Genomic DNA, 20,946 nt, shown 5'->3' with positions numbered 1-20,946 from the left:
CCATGAACAATTAGAAGAAATGTTGAACCTTGGAGGATCCCCAGTCTCTAATTTCCATTAATCTAAATACAGTGGGGCCTTGACTTACGAGTGTCCCGACTAACGAGTTTTTCGAGATACGAGTCGTCTCTCAGCCGATTTTTTGCTTTGAGGTGCGAGCTAAAATTCGGGTTACGAGCCAGCTTCAGACACCCCACCGCTAGTTGGCGGAGCGAACGTCACAGTGAAGGCCACAACATCAGCCCAGCAGCACGTGTCATTGTAATGGTGAAAATTGATTTGACATACGAGTAATTTGAGTTACGAGCTCCGTCACGGAACAAATTAAACTCCTAAGTCAAGGCCCCACTGTATGCCCATTATTATCAGATTCCTCTAACAAAACAAATATATCCAACACTAAATTAAAGGAAACAATTATAATAAATACATTTAAAATTGTTCAATAAGCAAGATGATACCGGTAAATACATTTGGTCCAATACAAATATAGCATACTTCTGGGTGTGGTGGAAAGGGTTAGGAAAGTGAAAAATCAAGAAAGGAGGGTCAAAACAAAGAGTGTGGGGTTTTTTCCTTTTTAGTTTTTTTTGATTTAAATGTACCTGTCCATGTTTCCTAATGCACAATGAAGTAGATACATGGTCCTGGCAGCTTACGGGGTCTTGCTTGCTGGTTTGCCTTTGTGTGTGTGTGTGTGAGAGAGAGAGAGAGAGAGAGAGAGAGAGAGAGAGAGAGAGAGAGAGAGATGGTACAAATTCATTGCCTTTTGGGAGGAAAAGGGAGGTGATAATTTAAATGATATTTAGATAAAGGCGATAAGCCAGCAAAAGACTTTTGAATATACTAGTATGAGCTGTATAATACAAAATTTGAATCAATTAAAAAAATTACATCTAATGCATTTAATGTTTACTGAAGAAACCTGTTGACCTCAGTTATCTGAGTAGTCTAAGGCAATTGAGCAACAACAGTTGAAATAGACTGCGTATTACCCAATAAGCCATTTGGTAGTTTTAACTTTACAGACTGGCTCACCCTCTTCTTTCCACCCCCCACCCTCACCCCAATAAAACTGGAAAGATAAACATCTTGAATTTCATATAGGTCTCATTAATAATCTGTAAATAATTTTGTGCTTTCCCTTTTTTTTTGGCTTTATGTACTTATTTTTGCTTATTAGCTTTTTAAGAACGAATTAAATGAATAGATGTGCCTGTTTTTTTTTTGTGTTAATAATTTGAGTGCTCAAAAGAACGTTGGCTCTTCATGTAAATTAACATGGGGATGGTGTATCCACTCCTGGATCTCACCTTCTGCTGTGGTAGCTGACTCCGCCCGTGGGCACTCGTGTGTGCATGTGGACACAGACACCAAGACACACAGACAAACACGGAGACTGAAAAGATGCACTTCGATAAGTACCTACTTATTTTAACTTTCTTAAATTATAACTAGATAAGAATGGTCTAACATATATATGTTTTATGTAACAAGTTGGTGATTAAAACTAGCCTGCTACTCCATACCCTTAAGCAATCTAACTTATAATCAAGTATTATTCAGCTCTAAGAACAAAAAATAGGTTCGTGGTCACTCAAAGAGGGAAACTGATTTTTTCGTCTTTTTGTTTTGCTTTGTTTGCCCTAAATTTCCTTTGAAGAACATGTAACCTGTCCTTACTTCGGGAATCTGACAATGACAGGCACAGCTTGTCAAATGGACTGAAGAGGAATTTGCAGGAACAAAATAAGCCTTACCAAACCTTAGCTTCAGTTCTGTTTTAAGGCACCATGTTATAGCCGAGGTACGATGATCCCTGATGTACATTCTTCAGCGGCACTGGTCCATCAAGCCACCTACCCAAATCCTACAGAATCGGAGATAAGCAACAGTATGGCGTGCCAGTTACACTGCCTTCAGGTTCTGTTTAAAATTTAAATCCACATACTTTAGAAACCAGGAAATATTTTTGAACGAAAGAACGATATGCAGGTTGCTACATTCCTTGCATTCTATAAATTTTCTCTTATAATAGCAGCATATTGAACTACTATTAGGAAAAAGACCTGGAATAAAAGAAAGTCATCCAAATGGAATGGTTTCCTGTATGTCCAGCTCAGCATAAGTAGCATGTACACTTAAAAAAAAAAAGTCAAGTCATTTTCAGCTTCAGTCTCTAACTATAACAGCCCCACTCAACAGCAGAACGCATCTGTGCAGTGGTCCCAAATACAGAATCAGTAGTCATTAAACAGAGGAATTGGTATGCAAATAACAGTTAAAATTCAATGTTTAACGGAAGCTTGCATTAACATGATTTAATCATTATGTACACAAATTATGTACATATTAGCATAATCTCTGGCAATTCTGTCATTTACTCTGAACTGATAAATGCACAGCTCAATTTTTCTTCAGAGAAATACAGATGACCTTCCCAACCCTCTAGCACTATCAAAAAAATGCTCTGTATTCTTTCTCCATACTCCAAAACGCTATCAAAATAGTGTCTTGTGGTTCGGCCCAATGAAAAGCACCTTTCAAAAGCAAATCTGATGCATCTGCTGCCAAATGGGCATGCCTCCAGTGTAAATGAAAAATGCATTTCTTTTGATATTTCACAGAAGTGCATCTAATTAAAAACTCACACATGAAATCATACACCAAGACTAACAATCAACAATAAAATATTTTCAGCTACAAAAATGTAAATTACTTTTAATTATAAGAAAAAAAATATTAAGTGTTGTAAAAATCCTTCTTGACACCCAAAACTAAGGAAAAAACCCTCTTATTATTAAGAGGCAAATAATTTGTTTACGTTTAAAAAAAAAAAAAAAGACCTGGCAAAATACATACACCCATTCCATTTCACAACTCCAAAAAGGTAATGTTCAGCACAGATAGAATTTGACAACAGTCGACCTTCAGGCTTATTACTTTCTCAACTTAAGCCCGATATCAACAGGGTTAATGTTAGCTGGAAAAATACGCTTTAATATTCTTTAGACCGCAGTGTAAGTGTTGCCTGTCGCGCTGCACTGTCTGATAGTCTGAGTACTTGTGACGATGTGCTCGCTGTGGATGGGATTCAGGAGGCTGGGCTGCACGCTGCTCTCGAGAACAGGCTGCAGACAACCCACCGGGAACGCCGGGGTCAGCTCCGTTTTCTCTCGCTTGGCTTGAGGTTCTGAAGAGTCATCTAGTTCTTCATCCATTTCACTTTCCACTTCACTGCCTTCATCTGCACAAACAAATAATGCCACGACTATTACCAAAAGACATACTGGAAAATGGCAATCAACTTGTGCTTAGAAACACGTTAATATGGAGCATTAGGAAAGCAACTTCTCAGCTCTTCTCAGGGGACAAAGCTTATAGGTTTTCCTCTCCGTGGATTTCACTTGCATCAAAGATCAGTTAATGCATCCATAATTCTTTCAAACATGATAAAGGTAATTTATTTGGGGTTAGTTTGTGATTAATACTTTTAATAACTCCAAAACTTAAAAAGACCTTTGGAATTTCCTAACGTTTTTGTATTAAGTAGTTTGGCATGAGTTGTGTCTTCATGAAGTAGTCACTTTAATACACTGTTGGCATTTGGGGAATGTATTGAGCTGAAAAATGCTAACTAAAAAAAGAAGAAGTGAGGGAGAAAAACTTCAGTCTCCTCCAAAAATCTATACTTAGATATAAATTTTACGTGTTGATATTAGTGTAGGTGAGACTGGTGATGACACATATCAGGTACAAGCATGGGTTGCTGTAAAGACTTTTGGTGAGCACAAATAGTATAGATGACAATATTAAATAGGCTCTTAATTCTTATTGCCAAAAATTATAAAGACTAAGGCAGAAGTATCAAATTAACAATACACAATAGATTTCCATTCCTGGCAACACTGATATTCACTGTTAAGACTGGTATTCATTTCTGGAAATTAAATGTATTAGTCACTGGTCTCTCCAAATTTTAATACACTTTATATGAACTAAAACATCATTAGAATGGAATACCATTTAATGTTTTCCAGCAGCACAGTTAAAATTCAAAAGTAGAGAGAGAAAATGCTCACACAGCTTTATTGCTGTGAGAGATTCCCTTCCGAGGAGTAAAGAGAATGCCTCTTCAGGAGTGAACACTTTTAAACAGCGGGGAATATAATTTTTGCCTTAAAAATCTTTTTAGTTCACCTTCGACATGTTTTACTGTTTACCAAAAAAAAAAAATGAAGGCATAATCACATGAAATATCTCATCGATAATTAAAATACATCTACACTTGTTATACTTTTGACTTCTAGTCACTTGTAGAAACTGAACCAAATCTTCATGTTATTCTCTTCTGTCATGTACAAGTAGCTTTTTGGTCAGATTAAGTTGAACTCTTTCTAAGGTTGAGTCTAGTGTTACCACTTGGGGCACACCTACCACATCAATCCCTGCGAATGAAGCTCTCAACATAAATGGGCCCTGAATGTTCCTCTCTTGTTATCAACAGGGCAAAGATGGTTCCAGAGAGAACTGAGTGGGAGTCGCAGGGACCTCCACGTGGCGTGGTGCAGTGCACAGCTGCCAGGAGCAGCATCTCCTGAGAAGCGGTGTATGTAATGAAAAAGGCTGAGTTTAGATGTACTGACAGGAAGGACGTATGTAATGCATCCTTAAACCGTAAACACAGAAGAACTTGTGTGGCAAGAGACCTCTTGGCCCATCTATTTGATACGGTTACCTTTTTGCTTTGGGAAATGGACTTGATGATAACAGATGTTAGAACAAGCACATGTGAAGGGCTGGTGGGCTGCGTGGAGGATAAATTTGGTAGACATTTGCTTTATCAAGAGGGTATAATCAAAACACGTGTATGATACTTTGCCTTTTGTTGATGCAGTTGTTTATATATGAACAAAAGAAGAAGGAAACTCACAAAATTCTTAATGGCAGTAGTCTCTTAGGGTTGTGACTTTGAAATTTCACTCTCAATAGTTTCTAATTCTCTGTATTACTTGGAATTTTTATACAGAGCTAATACTACTTTCATTATCAGGAAAAACATTAAATATCTCATTTTTGTGGAAAGAGCCAACAAAAAGTCTTGAAGTTTTTACATTCAAACCTTAGGCTCTGATTATGCCACAGTTCAGCTATATCTCAAGAAGCATCATGTCTGAGGGTGAATGGTTACCAGCAGAGCCATTCCAAGAATGTGAGGTAAAATTGCATTGCTTCTCAGATCCCTCTCTACCTTCTTTCCTGTGCCTGAGAAATAGTGTCAAAATTATAATAGCAAAAAATAAAAATAAAAATAAAAAATAAACAAACCCCAGCACTGAAAGGAAAATAAAAACTTCCAGCAGGTAGGCAGGTGAAGAGGGAATGAGCAAAGCCCTTCTCTCTACCTGTTTTGGGCAGAAATGGACAGGACTGTAGGTGGTGGGCAGGACAAACTCCAGTGCTCCAGGCCACTTTTGTGCAGGTCACTAGGGGTGACAGGGATTATTTGGATAGGCTACAAAGCAAAGCCTTTTCTCCAGTCCCTAAGGGCCAGTCCATAGACATTTTATGCATCAAGAGATTCCAAGACATCTTCTAGAAGCCTACTATTGATTATGGACATTTGGTACAGAAAAATTAACATCAGGTGCTACTGGAGTGGACTGAAGACTTGGCTTAGCACTTTACAAAGAAGAATGGCTGCCATTCAGTGTTTAGCCAAGTAGCCATACTCCTACTGCACCTGTGGGCACGCAGGGATGAAACAACAAATTCTTTGTTACACGGCTTTGGTGTCAGTGTGCTATCGGGATGGCTGTATGCTGGACATGGGCTTCAACTGGCACCATTCTGGCTCTTCAATTACAAATTAGTATCATCTCATCATTGATTTATCTTTCTGAGGGTTATTTGGTTAATCCTATAGAGTATAGAGGTACAGCAACAATATTTTGGGGCTATCATTTTCTACTTCTCCTGCTTTGCTACTATGTATGTTCCTCTAACAGGAATTAATGTACCCACAATTGCCTGACAGGAGTTCAACATGGGAGTGACATGGATTCAAAGGTGACCTTCCCTGGCACATTAATGTTTTCCACCGCCAAGGAGGGTCAGAAGCTGGACAATGAGTACCCGAGGACAGGCTGCTCCAGAAAACAGCACTGCACTCATGTGCAGATTCCCCAAGTCCTTCCTCTTGCCTTGGTTTCCCCACTGGTTCTGGCTGTGCTTGGAAGGGCTAATTGTGTTATTCTCACCTGTCTTTGTGCATTTTGTCCCTGACTCCAGAACTCAATTCTTTAAAACCTCATGCTGTCTTCACTTCTTAGTTTTTTTGAAGAAAGGTCTACATTTTCTACTGTGCTTGTTTATTAGAAATTTTATATTTTTTTAAAAACTGGGCTGGTTTTCTAAAGGATTTCTTCTGCTGCTGTGTGCTCTATTCCAACCTTCTCCCCTCCCCCCACCCCTAATCCATAGTCCTTTCACTCTGTGGTTTTGCAGAGCAAGAGTTTCTTCAGGAATATATGTCCTATTGTCATATTAGAGTGGTGATGCTGGTATTATAATTTGAAGAGAATGTGTGTTATCCTTTCCATCTACACCACGATTGATCTTGCTTCTCCAGTAAACATCACGGCTCTTTCCGAGTTCCTTTTCCATTGAGAAGTGTGGAGTGGCGATAGGTAGGCTGAGGAATCTTTTTCCTTGCCTGATAGGCCTTGAATACAGGTATTTAGAGCAACTTTTATGCCTTTTCTCTAGGACTCTGCAGATGGTCAGAAATAATGAACTTATAACGAACTTCAGGCAAAAAGCCAAAATGAGCTTGTAACTGTGTTTAAATTTATTTCTTGTACTTAAGGCACCTCCCATAAAGAAAGCACAGAAATGGAGAAATAATGAAGAATTCCGAAGACATCACAGCCATACTCACCTAGGACTGTATGCTGTTTCCACAGAGTAAGAGTGCCAGACACATACGCTACGTTTTCCTCTGTGAGACTTTCCCAGTCAAATAAAGTCTTTAAAAATGTACATTATTTTAAATTCTTACCTTTATCCAGATTTCCAGGAGACACAGCATTTAAATCGCCAAACTGAAAAACAGGCATTTGTGCAACAATTACTACCAGGCCGAATAACAGAATATTCTCAGTCTGCGGTAAACACAGCACACTGTGACTTTTTAAAACTATAAACTAGTGACCGTTTCGCTCTCTAACTACACAGGTCATGCAATTTTTCAATCAAACTTGTCGAGTTTGAACAGTTTAAATTGTGTCACCATTTAGCTGTCTTAGTCTCCCTGCAAAAGGCTACCAATTTTCTCTGCCTTCCACACTCCATTTGACTTTCATTATTTCAACGCGGCAGCAGGAAACAGGGGCCTGACAGCCTGGGTGAGTGTGGACGTGGTGGGATCGACGTGGCAAGGCCCCGATGAAGCAGCGCACGCTCCAGGTCCACGCCCAGGCCACGTCCACGAGTCCGCCTGGAGTTGGCATGAGGAAAACATGGCCCAGCTGCTTGGTTGAATTCTGTTTTTCAAGCTTTGATTAGTTGAAATGAAAAACATAGTAGGAGCTCCAAAGTTGAGAGTATTTACTTTTATAGAAAGGCTTTTCTTTTTGTAAGGTGCTGTTCTTATTTAGTAAGATAATAGGGTTCCACTTTTAACAAAGAAAGGCATCTGACTGTTCCAAATGCCAACCAAACAGAGTTTAAAATAATATGGAACAAGGTCTAACCTTCAGGTTAGGCTTTATTTTCTATCTCCATTCACGAGTTTGATGATAATTTTACAGTGGGAAAATACATTCTGAGAGTCTCAGGGTGGACAAAGATGAACATAATATACTAAATAAAAAATTGAAGAGCAAACTAAACAAAGCTAATCAGAAAATGGTGACGTAAAACCTAAATTCATCCATTTTTTAAATGGAAAACATTATATATATTTTTAAAGCTAAAGATTCAGAGTAAGTCATTATTAGAAATTCAGATTTCTCAACAGACTCAGATAGGGTGAGACAGAAATTCTACTTACATTCGGAAGTTTGCTTATAAAGAGTTCCATGAGAGAAGTATTTTTTTCATCTACAAGGTATGTCTATAAAGTAATAAAACTGATCTTATTTTGCAAACATACACATTTTTTTTAACCTAAACATGTACTGTTCTTATAGTAGCTACCTTGGGAGTTTATACATTTATTCCAAGGTCCAAAGTTCTGGAATTTCTCTTTGACACTTTCAAGAGTTAGTTTATGTATTATTCAAGAAAGTCCATCTTATTATTTTTACATCCAGTTGTAACACCAAACAGGCCTCCAAATTTCATTCACTGCAGTTGGTGCTGGGATGATTTCTGACTACTCACCAAGATCAAATTCATCTGTTACAATCTACGATCTATTCAGAATAATGTCATTTTAGTCTTCATTATTTCTTAGCATAGTCTTTATTATTTCTTAACACTATTATGTTATAGCAGTGTTACTGGAACAGTGTAGCCCTTGAGGTGACTGATTTGAAGGGGACAAGGGCCTCTCTGCTACTTGGCTCCTAGTATGTTTGTTAGGAAGACTGTCCCATTCATTACTTTATAGGTACATCCCACAGGGAAACAAGCATAAAGCCATAAACACTGAACTGTTGTTCTAAAGTCGGTCCTGATCACATGTCTCAGAACCTTATATTAGTCAAAATAAAACATTCAGAGTGAAAGTTACATAAAATTTCTTGAATTAAAGTATACAATACAAGCAATAATAAAAATCAATGAGACTATATTTTTGGTATTATTTAAAAATTTTAGAGCTATAAACAGAGAATGCCTAAAACTAAGGGATTGTTTATAAGTTATATCTAATTGATGTAATATAAGATTTTTATTTCTTTGAAATAAATACTTTAACACTTAAGATGCAATTCTGGAAACAAGTTGGCAGTGATGACTCCAAAGCCGGGGTGGGGAACATCCGGCACACGGGCGTCCTAAGGTCCGAAAAATCATGTGGTCGGGCCGCCCAGGCATTCGGGTGAGCTAATCAAATGTTTGACAAAATATAGCAGGCTCATTTTTAAGCTGATCATTCTGTATGGCCTGAGAAGGATGTTATAAATATCCAAATGGGCCTTGTCAGAAAATAGGTTCCCCAACCCTATTCTAAACATACCTCTATACCTATGAAAAGTGAATATTCCATTTGTTTTTGACAAATCTCAAAGTTTTTGAGACTAAATTATTATTGCCATTAATGAACAATAATACTATATAATGTGAAAACAAAACTCTGAACATACTTGAAAAACTGCTTTAAAAGAAACACTGTTTTTAGTTGCTGCTTAACTGAAACTATGACAACTTCCTTAATACAAAGATTTTTCCATAGAAAACTTCTGCTTAATCTAAATGGATATATCTGATTATTCAGGATGCTAAAAATAAAAGCCCAAACAACTGAAATCTTATGGGTTGTTATCATACTAAATGCTGTGTGCTGTGCCATGCACTGTGTGCTGGACACTATAACAAAGCCTTAGGGACACTGTCAGTATCTCTAGGATCAATGACAAAATTCCACCTGGACAGCAAATAGAGAGAGTAGATTTAAAGTGAAAATACCTTGCGAATGAGGAGTAAGATTTTGTTATTCTATATAGCTGAAGATAAAGGTTTTTCATGCATTTTACATGTGAGAAAAGAATATACATGTAATTAAGAAAAAAACCCTTTAATCCTATAGGTAGACTGAGTAAGATGAAGAGAATCAGTCATTCACTCATTATTCAATAAATATTTATTTAGAACTTACTATGTGCTAGGCACTGTGTCAGCCAGTTGCTTATATTATGAAGGATAGGTAGTTTTGCCATAAGTGAGGCCACCTTGGAAACCTTCGAGAAGGTTTTAGAATTATAGGATCATTAGAAAGAGAACTCAGTTGCAGGGAGTTTTGGAGCAGAAGGAAGTATAGGAACGGTGATAGAGAGGACTGAGAGCAGCCTGAGCTAGGAAGTGTCACAGACAGGGAACAGTGACAAGTCCCGAGGTTAAGCTAGCACAAACCAGAAACAGAAGAGGAGGAAGACATGAATGATTTGGATGAAAAAATGGAGGTTCATAAGAAAGTACAGAGATCACTGTACAGTTATAGCTCCAGAAATAGGACAATCTAAAATCTGTTGTTGCCTTCTAACTTCCCTACTGCACAGGGGACCAGCGGGGGCTACTACTCACGGAGGCAACATCCTACAGCTGATAACGCACTTTCATGGCTCAGTACACGGCAAGCTTCCTCTCATATATTATGACCTCGAGTGTCACTTTCTCAAAGTCACTTCCTCAGAGCTTTTCCTGACAGCCCTAAGTATCACCGTTGCTGTCATTCTCCATCACTTTCCTCAAAGCACCTACCACAAGGTGTAACCCTGACTTTGCTTCTTCACCTACTAACTGTCTTCCCAATCCCAATGCCAGTGCACAAGGGTAGGGACCTTATTTGTCCTCTTCATAAATATATCCCAGAATCTGATAAACAGCTCCTGACAGATATTAAAGGCTGAATAAATACCAAATGAATGACTATGCCTCCTCATTTCATACTCACATAAAAGCTTATAAATTTGGCAAGGTAGAGAACTTAGGTTTCATCTTACAGCTACTGAAAATAATTAATTGATTTGTCTAAAATTATGTAGGAAATACAGTGGTGTTAGATTTGAGACCAGACATTGTGATCCTCATTTTAGAAATTAGAGAGGGGGAGGGATGGATGGAGAGAGGGAGGGAGGGAGAGAAGGAGAGAGGTAGGAGGAAAGAAGAAAGGGAGGGAGAGAGGGAGGGAGGAAGATAATGAAATGTATGTTCTAAAGAATATAAATTAAGGGATTTTAAATGTGCTCTGGAGTTAGAAAGCATATGGCCTTTGATGTATGTAGGAATTAAAATTCTACATAGAAAAAATAGGGAATGTCATAAAAGTCAAAATAGAATGGAATACTTCATTTTGAAAGCCCCCATCTTATGGCTTTACAGTTGAATGAAATTCTAGGACTTTATAAATAGTATCTGACCATTGAGTTTTGAAGACAAAAGCTGAGTAGGACTACAAGCAGTTCTGCCTGAGAATGAAAATGGTCCTTAGGCTCTGACTTAAGGTTGTTGACACTATAAACTCAATCTAGGGCTGAAGGTTTATGTGTACTGACCAAGGCATAGATAGGCTGTGTGTGTGTGTGTGTGTGTGTGTGTGTGTGTGTGTGTGTGTGTGAGAGAGAGTGGAAATAACACACAACTAGAAACAGCCGATGAGCTCGGATGAATGCAAACCCTGGTGTCACCAACTGCTGCTCTCTGCTCTTCTGAGACGTCAGTGAAGGAGTAAGGCCCTTTAAAACTTTCCCTATAGCCACAAGAAAGGTTGTTCACATGCAGATTTTGAACATCTTGGCCCGATTCTAATCTCTGAACATCCTTCACTTATACTGAATTTTGTCATGTTCTGAATTTTACAAGTCCATGTAGCTGCACATTCTCTTATAATTTCAGTTCTATTAACCAAGGTTAGTAAAACTGATGGCAAAAGGATCAGGTGGCAGCAACTATTTTGGATGTTTTTGATGGTGGAGAGAAACATCTTGAAATTTCAATTGTAAGGGATTTCAGAGCATTATTATTTTCTTTAAATGTCTTCCAAATGAGAATCAAATTAATCAAAGTGTTTTATATTTAGCTTCAGTACAGTGTTTCACAACTGAGGAAAAATAGTTACAGACTTTAAAATGATTTCCAATTTTATAAAATTTTCAAGGAATGCTAATGTTGCATCTGGTAAAATCTTATGTTCCTTGGTTATTTTTCCCCCTGTAAGTGGTCTTTTCTATGTATTTCCAAACAATTTCATTGAAGACTTCTAAGATGGCCACAATTTCTGCAGTGTGCTTCACACCAAAGCAAATTCTGCCCTACAGTCGCTGTTGGCCACTCTGTACATGGGTAGCATATTTCCATGATTCTAACTGTTGAGGCTTTTTTGCACGCCTCTGCCCCCGAGAACACAGTAATGAATGCAATTATGTACCTTTATATCATTTCAAGTGAAGTAAGAATACAGGCTCAGTTGCTTTTGAGGAGAAAAGTAGAATTAGGAGGAGCCAGAGAATTTTAAGTTTAAACTCAGCCTTCCAAGTTGTTGTCAAGATACATTTACCAACCTAGGTGGACAGAATAGTTTTTACTTATAATTGCTCCATAACTTTAAAAGTATTTAGACATAAGGGAGCCATAGGCCCTGCAAATATCAGGGTTGGGCCTGCCAGTATATCCTTTATGGAAATAAAACTGGTTGGAATTAAAAAACTTTGGTGCTCCATAAAGCCACTGTCAACAGGAAACCATGGCATTAGTTTAATACAATACACAGGTACTCCTTAATTTTTATTATATCACCTCTATTTTCTGGAAACGACTAACTGAAGAGACAATAGGGTTTGGGATGTGAAAACGTGTTCTCTTTAAAACAAGAAAACCTTTACAACTAGCATATTCTGAATGTCTACTAACAAAAAGTGGAGAGGAGGAGGTGGTAGGACTATAACAATGCACCCTGCAATGCAGAGAAAAGAAGCCTGGAAGAAAATAATGGAAGCTTACATGTTAGGCATCTGGTTTGTATATGATTGTGAGTGTGGGTGCTTTGTAGGGAGCTGTGTTGTATGAATAAATTAGTCCCTATTCTGAATCTGTCTCCAAACAATCTATATGGTGAAAAATTAAAATGTAGATTGAGGCCATTTGACTATCTGTAGTGAGAAAGTCCTACTTTCTCTAGTTAGTTCCACCACTTGCTAGTTCTAATTTTGGGCAACTTTCCACCTATGTTCCTCATGGGTGAAATGGGGACCCTAACACATCTCTTGAAAGGTTATGGTGAATATTAAATAAGAATGTAAAACACCTAGCACAAGGCCAGTCCTCAATTAAAAATATTAATAAATAATAATAAGTTGTATTATAAATAATAATGTAATTTTTGACTAGTGTGCATTACATTTTTCCAGCTACTACTATTCCAAGATAGTTTCCTTTCCTGCAAATGATTTTTAACTTTCACTATGATTCAAGCCTTTTATAATAGTCTGTACAAGTCTCCTATTGCACAGGTACATTATCTGTGTATTTCCTGGTTGCACTGAATGTTCACTGAAGTTAATTTTTATTAGTTTTCATTGGTTTTACTTTAAGCATTCACCCTCATTTACCATGATTTTATTTCTATCAAATTGGACTTTTTCCACTTAAATTTTACCCTAAAGCTTGCCTGTTGAATTACTATTGCTCTTTTCTAGTTTTTAGGTTTTGAAGACCCGCCCCCCCCCCATTCTACTTTGAGTACATCAATTTGGATGAACCCCAAACATTTTTCTTTTCTTTTTTTTTGGTTTTGTTAATCTTCACCTGAGAATATTTTCCCATTGATTTTTAGAGAGAGTGGAAGGGAGGGGAAGAGACAAAGATAGAGAACCATCGATGTGAGAGAGACATATCGATTGGTTGCCTCCTGTACATGCCTCAACCTGGGCTGGGGATTGAGCCTGCATGCTCTTGATACATGCCCTTGACCAGAATCGAACCTGGGAACCTTCGATCCAAGGACCAGTGCTCAACCCACTGAGCCAAACTGGCTAGGGAGACATTTTTCTTTTGATGTTAAGTCCCTAAGGGATTTTTTCCTTAAAAAATATTACTAAAATATTATCTTTTCATATTTATGTTAAAAATTAAGCCATGTTTTGGGTTCCAATTTTATTTCAAAAAGTTGGTTGTACAGTAGGCTTAGAAATAATATTAAATACATATAAATTATGACAATTTAATTACAATAGATTAACTATGAAAATGTTAGAAAATCCTTTTATGAGCAACCACAATTTATAGATTCCATAAATATATTAATGGACTTTGTATGTTTTAAAAAGTAAAGCAGCGCTAAGTCCTGGGGTTCAACATAAGTAAGCATGATTTGCTCAAGATTATACCACTATAAATTAAGTAAAATTTAGTTATTCTGACTCAAAGTCCTACATTATTTCCAGGCATTAAATCTTTAATTACACAAATTATACAAAGAAGCATGCAATGTCTATTGTGTAGTTCTAGAATAAAAGTAGAAATCAGAAAGAATAGATCTAAGGTAGCCTGGGGGAACTGGGCCTCCCTAAAACTGATTTTTAAGATATGAAGTAAGAAAACCTGAATAGGCCAATAACTATGGAGGAAATTGAAGCAGTAATCAAAAAACTTCCAACAAACAAAAGCCCTGGACTAGATGGCTTCACAGGGGAGTTTTATCAAACATTTAAAGAAGAAATAAAACCTATCTTCCTCAGACTATTCCAAAAAATTCAAGAGGAAAGAATACTTCCAAGCTTTCTACAAAGCCAGCATTACCCTAATCCCAAAACCTTATCTTTATCTAGACACTATAAAGAAAGAGAATTATAGGGCAATATCTCCGATGAACACAGATGCTAAAATCCTCAACAAAATCCTAGCAAATCAGATCCAGCATTACATTAGAAAGATCATACACCATGACCAAGTGGGAATTATTCCAGGGATGCAAGGATATACAGTATCCACAAATCAATAAACGTCATACATCACATAAACAAATTGAGAGATAAAAACCATATAATCATATCCATTGAAGCAGAAAAAGCATTTGACAAAATCCAACACCCTTTCTTGATAAAAACTCTCAACAAGGTGGGAATAGAGGGATCATACCTCAACATAATAAAAGACATGTATGACAAACCTACAGCCAACATCATACTCAATGGGAAAAAATTAAAACCATTTCCCCTAAGAACAGGAATAAGACAGGGATGCCTACTCTCACTACTCCTTTTTGACCTAGTACTGGAAGTGCTAGCCATAGCAATGAGACAAGAAGAAGAAATAAAAGGCATTCAAATTGGAAAAGAAGAAGTAAAACTATCCTTATTTGCAGATGACATGATATTGTACATAGAAAACCCCAAAGACTCCATCAAAAACTACTAGACTTAATAAATGAATTTGGTAATGTAGCAGGATACAAAGTTAACACCCAGAGTCTATAGCTTTTCTTTATACCAATAATGAACTCACAGAAAGAGAAATTTTAAAAAATCCCATTTACTATTGCACCAAAAAAAACCACATTAAGATACCTAGGAATAAATTTAACCAAGGAGAGAAAGGACCTGGACTCAGAAAATTACAGGATGCTGAAAAAAGAGATAGAGGAAGACATAAACAAATGGAAGATTATATATACCCTGTTCATGGACTGGTAGAATCAACATCATTAAAATGTCCATACTATGCAAAGCAATCTATAAATTCAATGCAATCCCCATTAAAATACCAACGGCATACTTCAAAGACCTAGAACAAACTCTCCAAAAATTCATCTGGAATAAAAAAAGACCCCAAATAGCTGCAGCAATCCTGAGAAAGAACTAAGTTGGAGGGATCACAATACCAGATATCAAGCTATACTACAAAGCCACTGTTCTCAAAACTGCCTGATACTGGCACAAGAACAGACATATAGATCAGTGGAACACAACAGAGAACCCAGAAATCGACCCAAGCAATTACGCTCAATTAATATTTGACAAAGGAGGCAAGAGCATACAATGGAGCCAAGACAGTCTTTTCAATAAATGGTGTTGGGAAAATTGGACAGATACATGCAAAGAAATGAAACTAGACCACCAACTTACACCATACACAAAAATAAACTCAAAATGGACAAAAGACTTAAACATAACATGGGAAACCACAAAAATCTTAGAAAAAGCCATAGGCAGCAAAATAGCAGACATTTGTCGTAGCAATATCTTTACTGATACAGCTCCTAGGGCAATGGAAACTAAGGAGAAAATAAACAAATGGGACTACATCAAAATAAAAAGCTTCTGCACAGCAAAAGAAACCATCAATAAAACAACAAGAAAGCCCACCGCACGGGAGAACATATTTGCCAATGTTATCTCCGATAAAGGTTTAATCTCAAAATTTACAGGGAACTCATACAACTTAACAAAAAAAGATAAACAATCCAATCAAAAATTTGGCAAAGGACCTAAACAGACACTTTTCGAAAGAGGACATACAGAAGGCCAAGAGACATATGAAAACATGCTCAAAGTCACTAATCATCTGAGAGATGCAAATCAAAACAACAATAAGTACCACCTCACACCTGCCAGAATGGCTATCATCAACAAACCATCAAATGAAAAGTGCTGGAGAAGATGCAGAGAAAAAGGAACCCTCCTTCACTGCTGGTAGGAATGCAGACTGGTGCAGCCACTGTGGAAAACAGTATGGCATTTCCTCAAAAAATTAAAGATGGAACTGCCATTTGACCCAGTAATACCACTTCTAGGACTATATCCCAAGAAAACAGAAACACCAATCAGAAAGGATATATGCACCCCTATATTCATAGCAGCACAATTTACAATAGCTAAGATTTGGAAACAGCGTAAATGTCCATCAGCAGATGAATGGATTAGAAAACTGAGGTACATCTACACAATGGAATACTACGCTGCTGTAAAAAAGAAGGAACTCTTACCATTTGCAACAGCATGGATGGAACTGGACAGCATTATGCTAAGCAAAATAAGCCAGTCAGTGAAAGGTAAATACCACATGATTTCACTCATTTGTGGAATATAAAGAACATTATAATCTGATGAGCAAAAATAGGTACAGAGGCAAAGAAGCATTGAACAGACTGTCAAACTACAGTGGGAAGGCAGTGGAGGGTGGGGGTGGGTAAGAGATCAACCGAAGGACTTGTATGCATGCATATAAGCATAACCAATGGACACAAGACACTGGAAGGGGGTGAGGGCATGTGCTGAGGGGTAGAGGAGACCAGGGGGAGGTCAATGGGGAAAAAAGGAGTCGTATGTACTACTATTTGTAATACTTTAAACAATAAAAAAAAGATATGAAGTAGGAGTTAGGTTGGGGGCAAGGAAGAGTTGGGCAGAGTCCCAGGTAGAAAGAACCATGTATACAGTAGTCCAATGATGAGAAAAGCCTGGTGAATAAGATCAGAGAAAAGAATACAGTGATTATAACAGGAGTAGTAAGAGGGAGGCTGAGGTTTAATCAGAGTCAGGACCAGACCTTCTGTACCAAGGGAAGAGTTTGTTTCTTAACTAACAGAAGAGAAAGCTACTAAAGGGTTTAAGTGCAGGTAACACAATCAGCTTTATATTTCCACTAGGGGCCCGGTGCACGAAATTCGTGCACTGGGTGTGTGTGTGGGGGAGTGTCCCTCAGCCCAGCCTGCCCCCTCTCACATACTGGAAGCCCTCAGGCGTTGACCCCCATCACCCTCCAATCGCAGGATCGGCCCCTTGCCCAGGCCTGACGCCTCTGGCCTAGGCGTCCTGCCTGGGCAGCGGGGACCTGCAGTGGCAGCGGCCCCACGATCGTGGGCTTCGCTTTAGGCCCAGGCAAGGGACCCCTAGCTCCTGGGACTGCCAGCTTTGACTGTGCCCAGCTCCCATCGCTGGCTCCACCCCTACTTCCTGCTATCACTGGCCAGGGCGGAAAAGGCACCTGATTCTCCGATCATGGCTGGGGGGCAGGGCAAAGGCGGCCCTTGGGCCGCCTTTGCCCTGCTCCCCCCTGGGTTTCCGATCACTGTCAGTGGCAGGGGGCTTCTTCCTGCTTTCCCTTTCGCCTCCCTGCATTGTGCCTACATATGCAAATTAACCGCCATCTTGTTGGCAGTTAACTGATTAGCCAATGAAAAGGGTAGCTCGTACGCCAATTACCATTTTTCTCTTTTATTAGTGTTGATAAGATGATACTGACTGCTCTACGGGGTGGTGGTAAGGAGCAGACGTGGTAATTGGTTGGATATGGGAGACCAGATAGAAAGAATTGTGAAAGATGACATTCAGGTATCCAGTATGATCACCAGGGAGGATTGTAGTATCATTTACAGATTGTAGTATCATTAGCAGACAGATCAAGAGTTTAATTTTAATAAGTGTACAACAGCTCTCAATAAATAGTGACAATTACTGTTTTGTGGTTGTTTTTACTGATGATTGAAAACCACTTGCTGTGATTAGGGGTAATGGTGATTTTTCAGGTGTTGCTCCCACTGTGTACACAGGTACTCTGGACTTGACATTTGCGAAGGGAAGTCACCTATGGGACTAAGAATGCAACTGAACCTCAACATGAAAAGAACCTTTTTTTTTACCTTCAATCTGACTTCTAGGATAGCTTAATATAACACATGGATTAACAGAATTCCTTTTTCTTGAATTCCCTTCTTCTCCCAAGAATCAAGAAAGTTTAGATATGATATTATGGCCATGCCAACTGGTCTATCCAGGGTTAATGTATGTTTGAGGCATCAATGCTGTATGAGGAGATCAAAAGTATAAAATTAGCCTCTATTGGCCTAGGCTAAATAATGAATGAGCAAAGACAGCTCAAAGGATTTTCCTATAATTTGGGTAAGGGGATAGTAAGCAAAGAAATCAAGAGGTGTACTCAGATCTTTGATTTTACAGGAAGTATTTCATACTTTATTTTATGACATAGGTTCTTATTCATATTTTCACCTCATTTAATAATGTCATACTTACAAATACTTTTTACACACAGTGGGAAAAAAAACTGCCTATTAGAATTATTAGTTAGCAGTATCAACTATATAAAGCTATTTTCATTTTCATTCCGGTGAGCCAGCGCTGCCTGTACAAGCATATGCGAAGGCTGCTAAGTCTTCACACCTGGCTCACGACCACTGCCTTTGTTCCCTAGAGATGCCAGGAAAGCAAAGGCCAAGCATCAGGAGTGGCCACAAGCTGGTAATGAGAACCCTTGTTATCATTATCCTGATCATTCTATTAAATAAGTCCTGAGGCATATGAGGTGGATGGCAAATGTATGAAATATACCAGAAGGTATGTCTATTTCAGAAGTTTTGAGCCCTGAGTTGAGAAATTTTACAATACTTAATTCACACACCAACTGGCATTTTGCAACCAGGCGTCTATAAAAGAACTAAGGAGAAAGAGGCACTAAGGGCACCATCAAATCTCACACCTAAACAACTGGCATCATTTAAACACAAGCACCATTAATGAACATCAGACAAACACACAGATCAGCATACATAGAGATTTTAAAGAAGAGGAATAGTTTAACCTACATTCTGAATGCTTAACATATACTTTATTTTTATTAGAATACTTAGAGAGGTCCTTGAAGTATATTTTTAAACTTATACCTTTAATAGTATAATTATTAAACTAGGAAATGCATCTAATACACTTATTTTCACTTTCTAAATTTAAATAAGCACATATATGGAACTTCTTTATTGCTGTGTGTAATCTGTAATGTTGCCTTATCTGGTATAATCCTGCAAGACCTCAAGTACCCCAATTCAACACAACAAAATGAACCATGCTGAATCATTTGAGCATTTGCATTTATTCCTAATTATATTAACAAACACTTGTTTATAGTAACTTCAAAATTTTAGCTTTTAGACATTTGTTGGAAATAAGACATTTTGCCTGCTATCTAAAAATTCTAAAGAGGAGAGTTTTTTCTTCACATCTAGTCAGAAGCAAGGCTCTGAAAATCTGAGTATTCAAACCAGATCTCTACCACTTAGATATGTCATAATCTAATCTGTCTTAGCTTCCAACTTGAATCTCAGCTGCTCATCAGTAAAACAGGACAAAGCAGTACCTAACTCAAAGGCTTGTTGTGTTAAATGCTTTGTTGCATAGAAAAAACTTAGAACTGTGCCTGGCACATATAAGTGCCCCAAAATGTCAGCTATCATCATCATCATCATCATCATCATCATCATCTTCTTCTTCTTCTTCTTCTTCTTCATCACTTTTGGATACTGGGAAAAAAAGTCTACATTTAATTTTTTCCCTCTGCATTCTTAGTCCTTAGTTTTATCAGAAACATCAACCTTTCTTCTTTTCTATTCAATCAGATTTTTTTTTTAGTCCAGTGATTCTCAAACTTTTCTTTTACATAGGTACCATTATAACAAATTCAAACATTCCAGGATCTTGTACATGACATAATTTATAATTTTAGAATCCTCTGATTAAGAAAATACATATGAACAGAGGAATTTAAGGACCCGCTGAAACAAATCCACAGCCCCTCAGAGTCTAAGGCTTATTGGTTAGGAACCATAGCTTTAATCAATAATGAATATATTTAGATTATAATGTAATTCAGGTTCTTCTTTAAAAACCTCGTGGGTTATAGTTCTTTCAGCTTCTCTTACCTCGCCCATGACTGCTATGGGTGTTTCTCCTGTTGCCTGAGCAACACGATGTTCTACTAAGTAGAACATATACTCGTCGTAGAGTAGACGGATCAGGTGGAAGGAGCCAAAGCTAGCAGCACTGCGTAAGGTTAAGTCTCGAATAACCATTGAGCTGTTCCAAGAGAAAAGACAGATGCAGCCAATATTAGTGACGAGGATTAGAGTTCAACCTACTTTTTCTCTTAAAAGAAGGAGTTGGAGGTCTGAAAGATTGGTATGGTACACAACCTGCCATGCAATAATTTCATGATTAAAAGCAGTTGGCTCAACTCTTTGAAGCAGGGTGGTAAAAGAGGTAATCCTCACTGACACTTGCTTAGGTCTTTATTAGAGCTAGACAGGTTTTTATGGCAAAAGCCATTTTTCTAACATAGGCAAGTCTGATGATTCCACTGAACTCTCATATGGGTCAGAATTGAATATAAAATAGTTTTGAAAAGTTGACAACTCATCACCACCATAAGAAAAAGCAACTCAAAGTGAAAATCTTATTGATGGGTAAACACTGTGTTTCCACCTCTCAATGACAGGGA

General features: G+C 37.9%; 1 protein-coding gene across 4 annotated transcripts in view; it reads right to left on the bottom strand.

Annotated features, from left to right (window-relative positions):
* Positions 1–747: 747 nt before the first annotated feature.
* RFX3 (regulatory factor X3) overlaps positions 748–20,946 on the bottom strand; it is a 289,374-nt gene continuing 269,175 nt past the window's right edge. For 3 of the 4 annotated variants that reach the window (XM_059656771.1, XM_059656774.1, XM_059656773.1), the window contains exons 15-18: positions 20,372–20,525; positions 8,054–8,116; positions 7,061–7,103; positions 748–3,247 (exon numbers count right to left, since the gene is read on the bottom strand). In XM_059656771.1, coding sequence (XP_059512754.1) covers positions 3,009–3,247; positions 7,061–7,103; positions 8,054–8,116; positions 20,372–20,525 — 499 coding nt within the window. In that variant the 3' untranslated portion in view covers positions 748–3,008. The remainder of the gene's footprint in view (positions 3,248–7,060; positions 7,104–8,053; positions 8,117–20,371; positions 20,526–20,946) is intronic. The other variant, XM_059656772.1, reaches the window with a different exon arrangement.

The sequence above is a fragment of the Myotis daubentonii genome, chromosome 11 (genome assembly GCF_963259705.1).
Source record: "Myotis daubentonii chromosome 11, mMyoDau2.1, whole genome shotgun sequence".
NCBI classification, from domain to species: Eukaryota; Metazoa; Chordata; class Mammalia; order Chiroptera; family Vespertilionidae; genus Myotis; species Myotis daubentonii.
The sequence above is the reverse complement of the archived record's forward strand: the minus strand, read 5'-3'. Positions and strand labels throughout refer to the sequence as shown.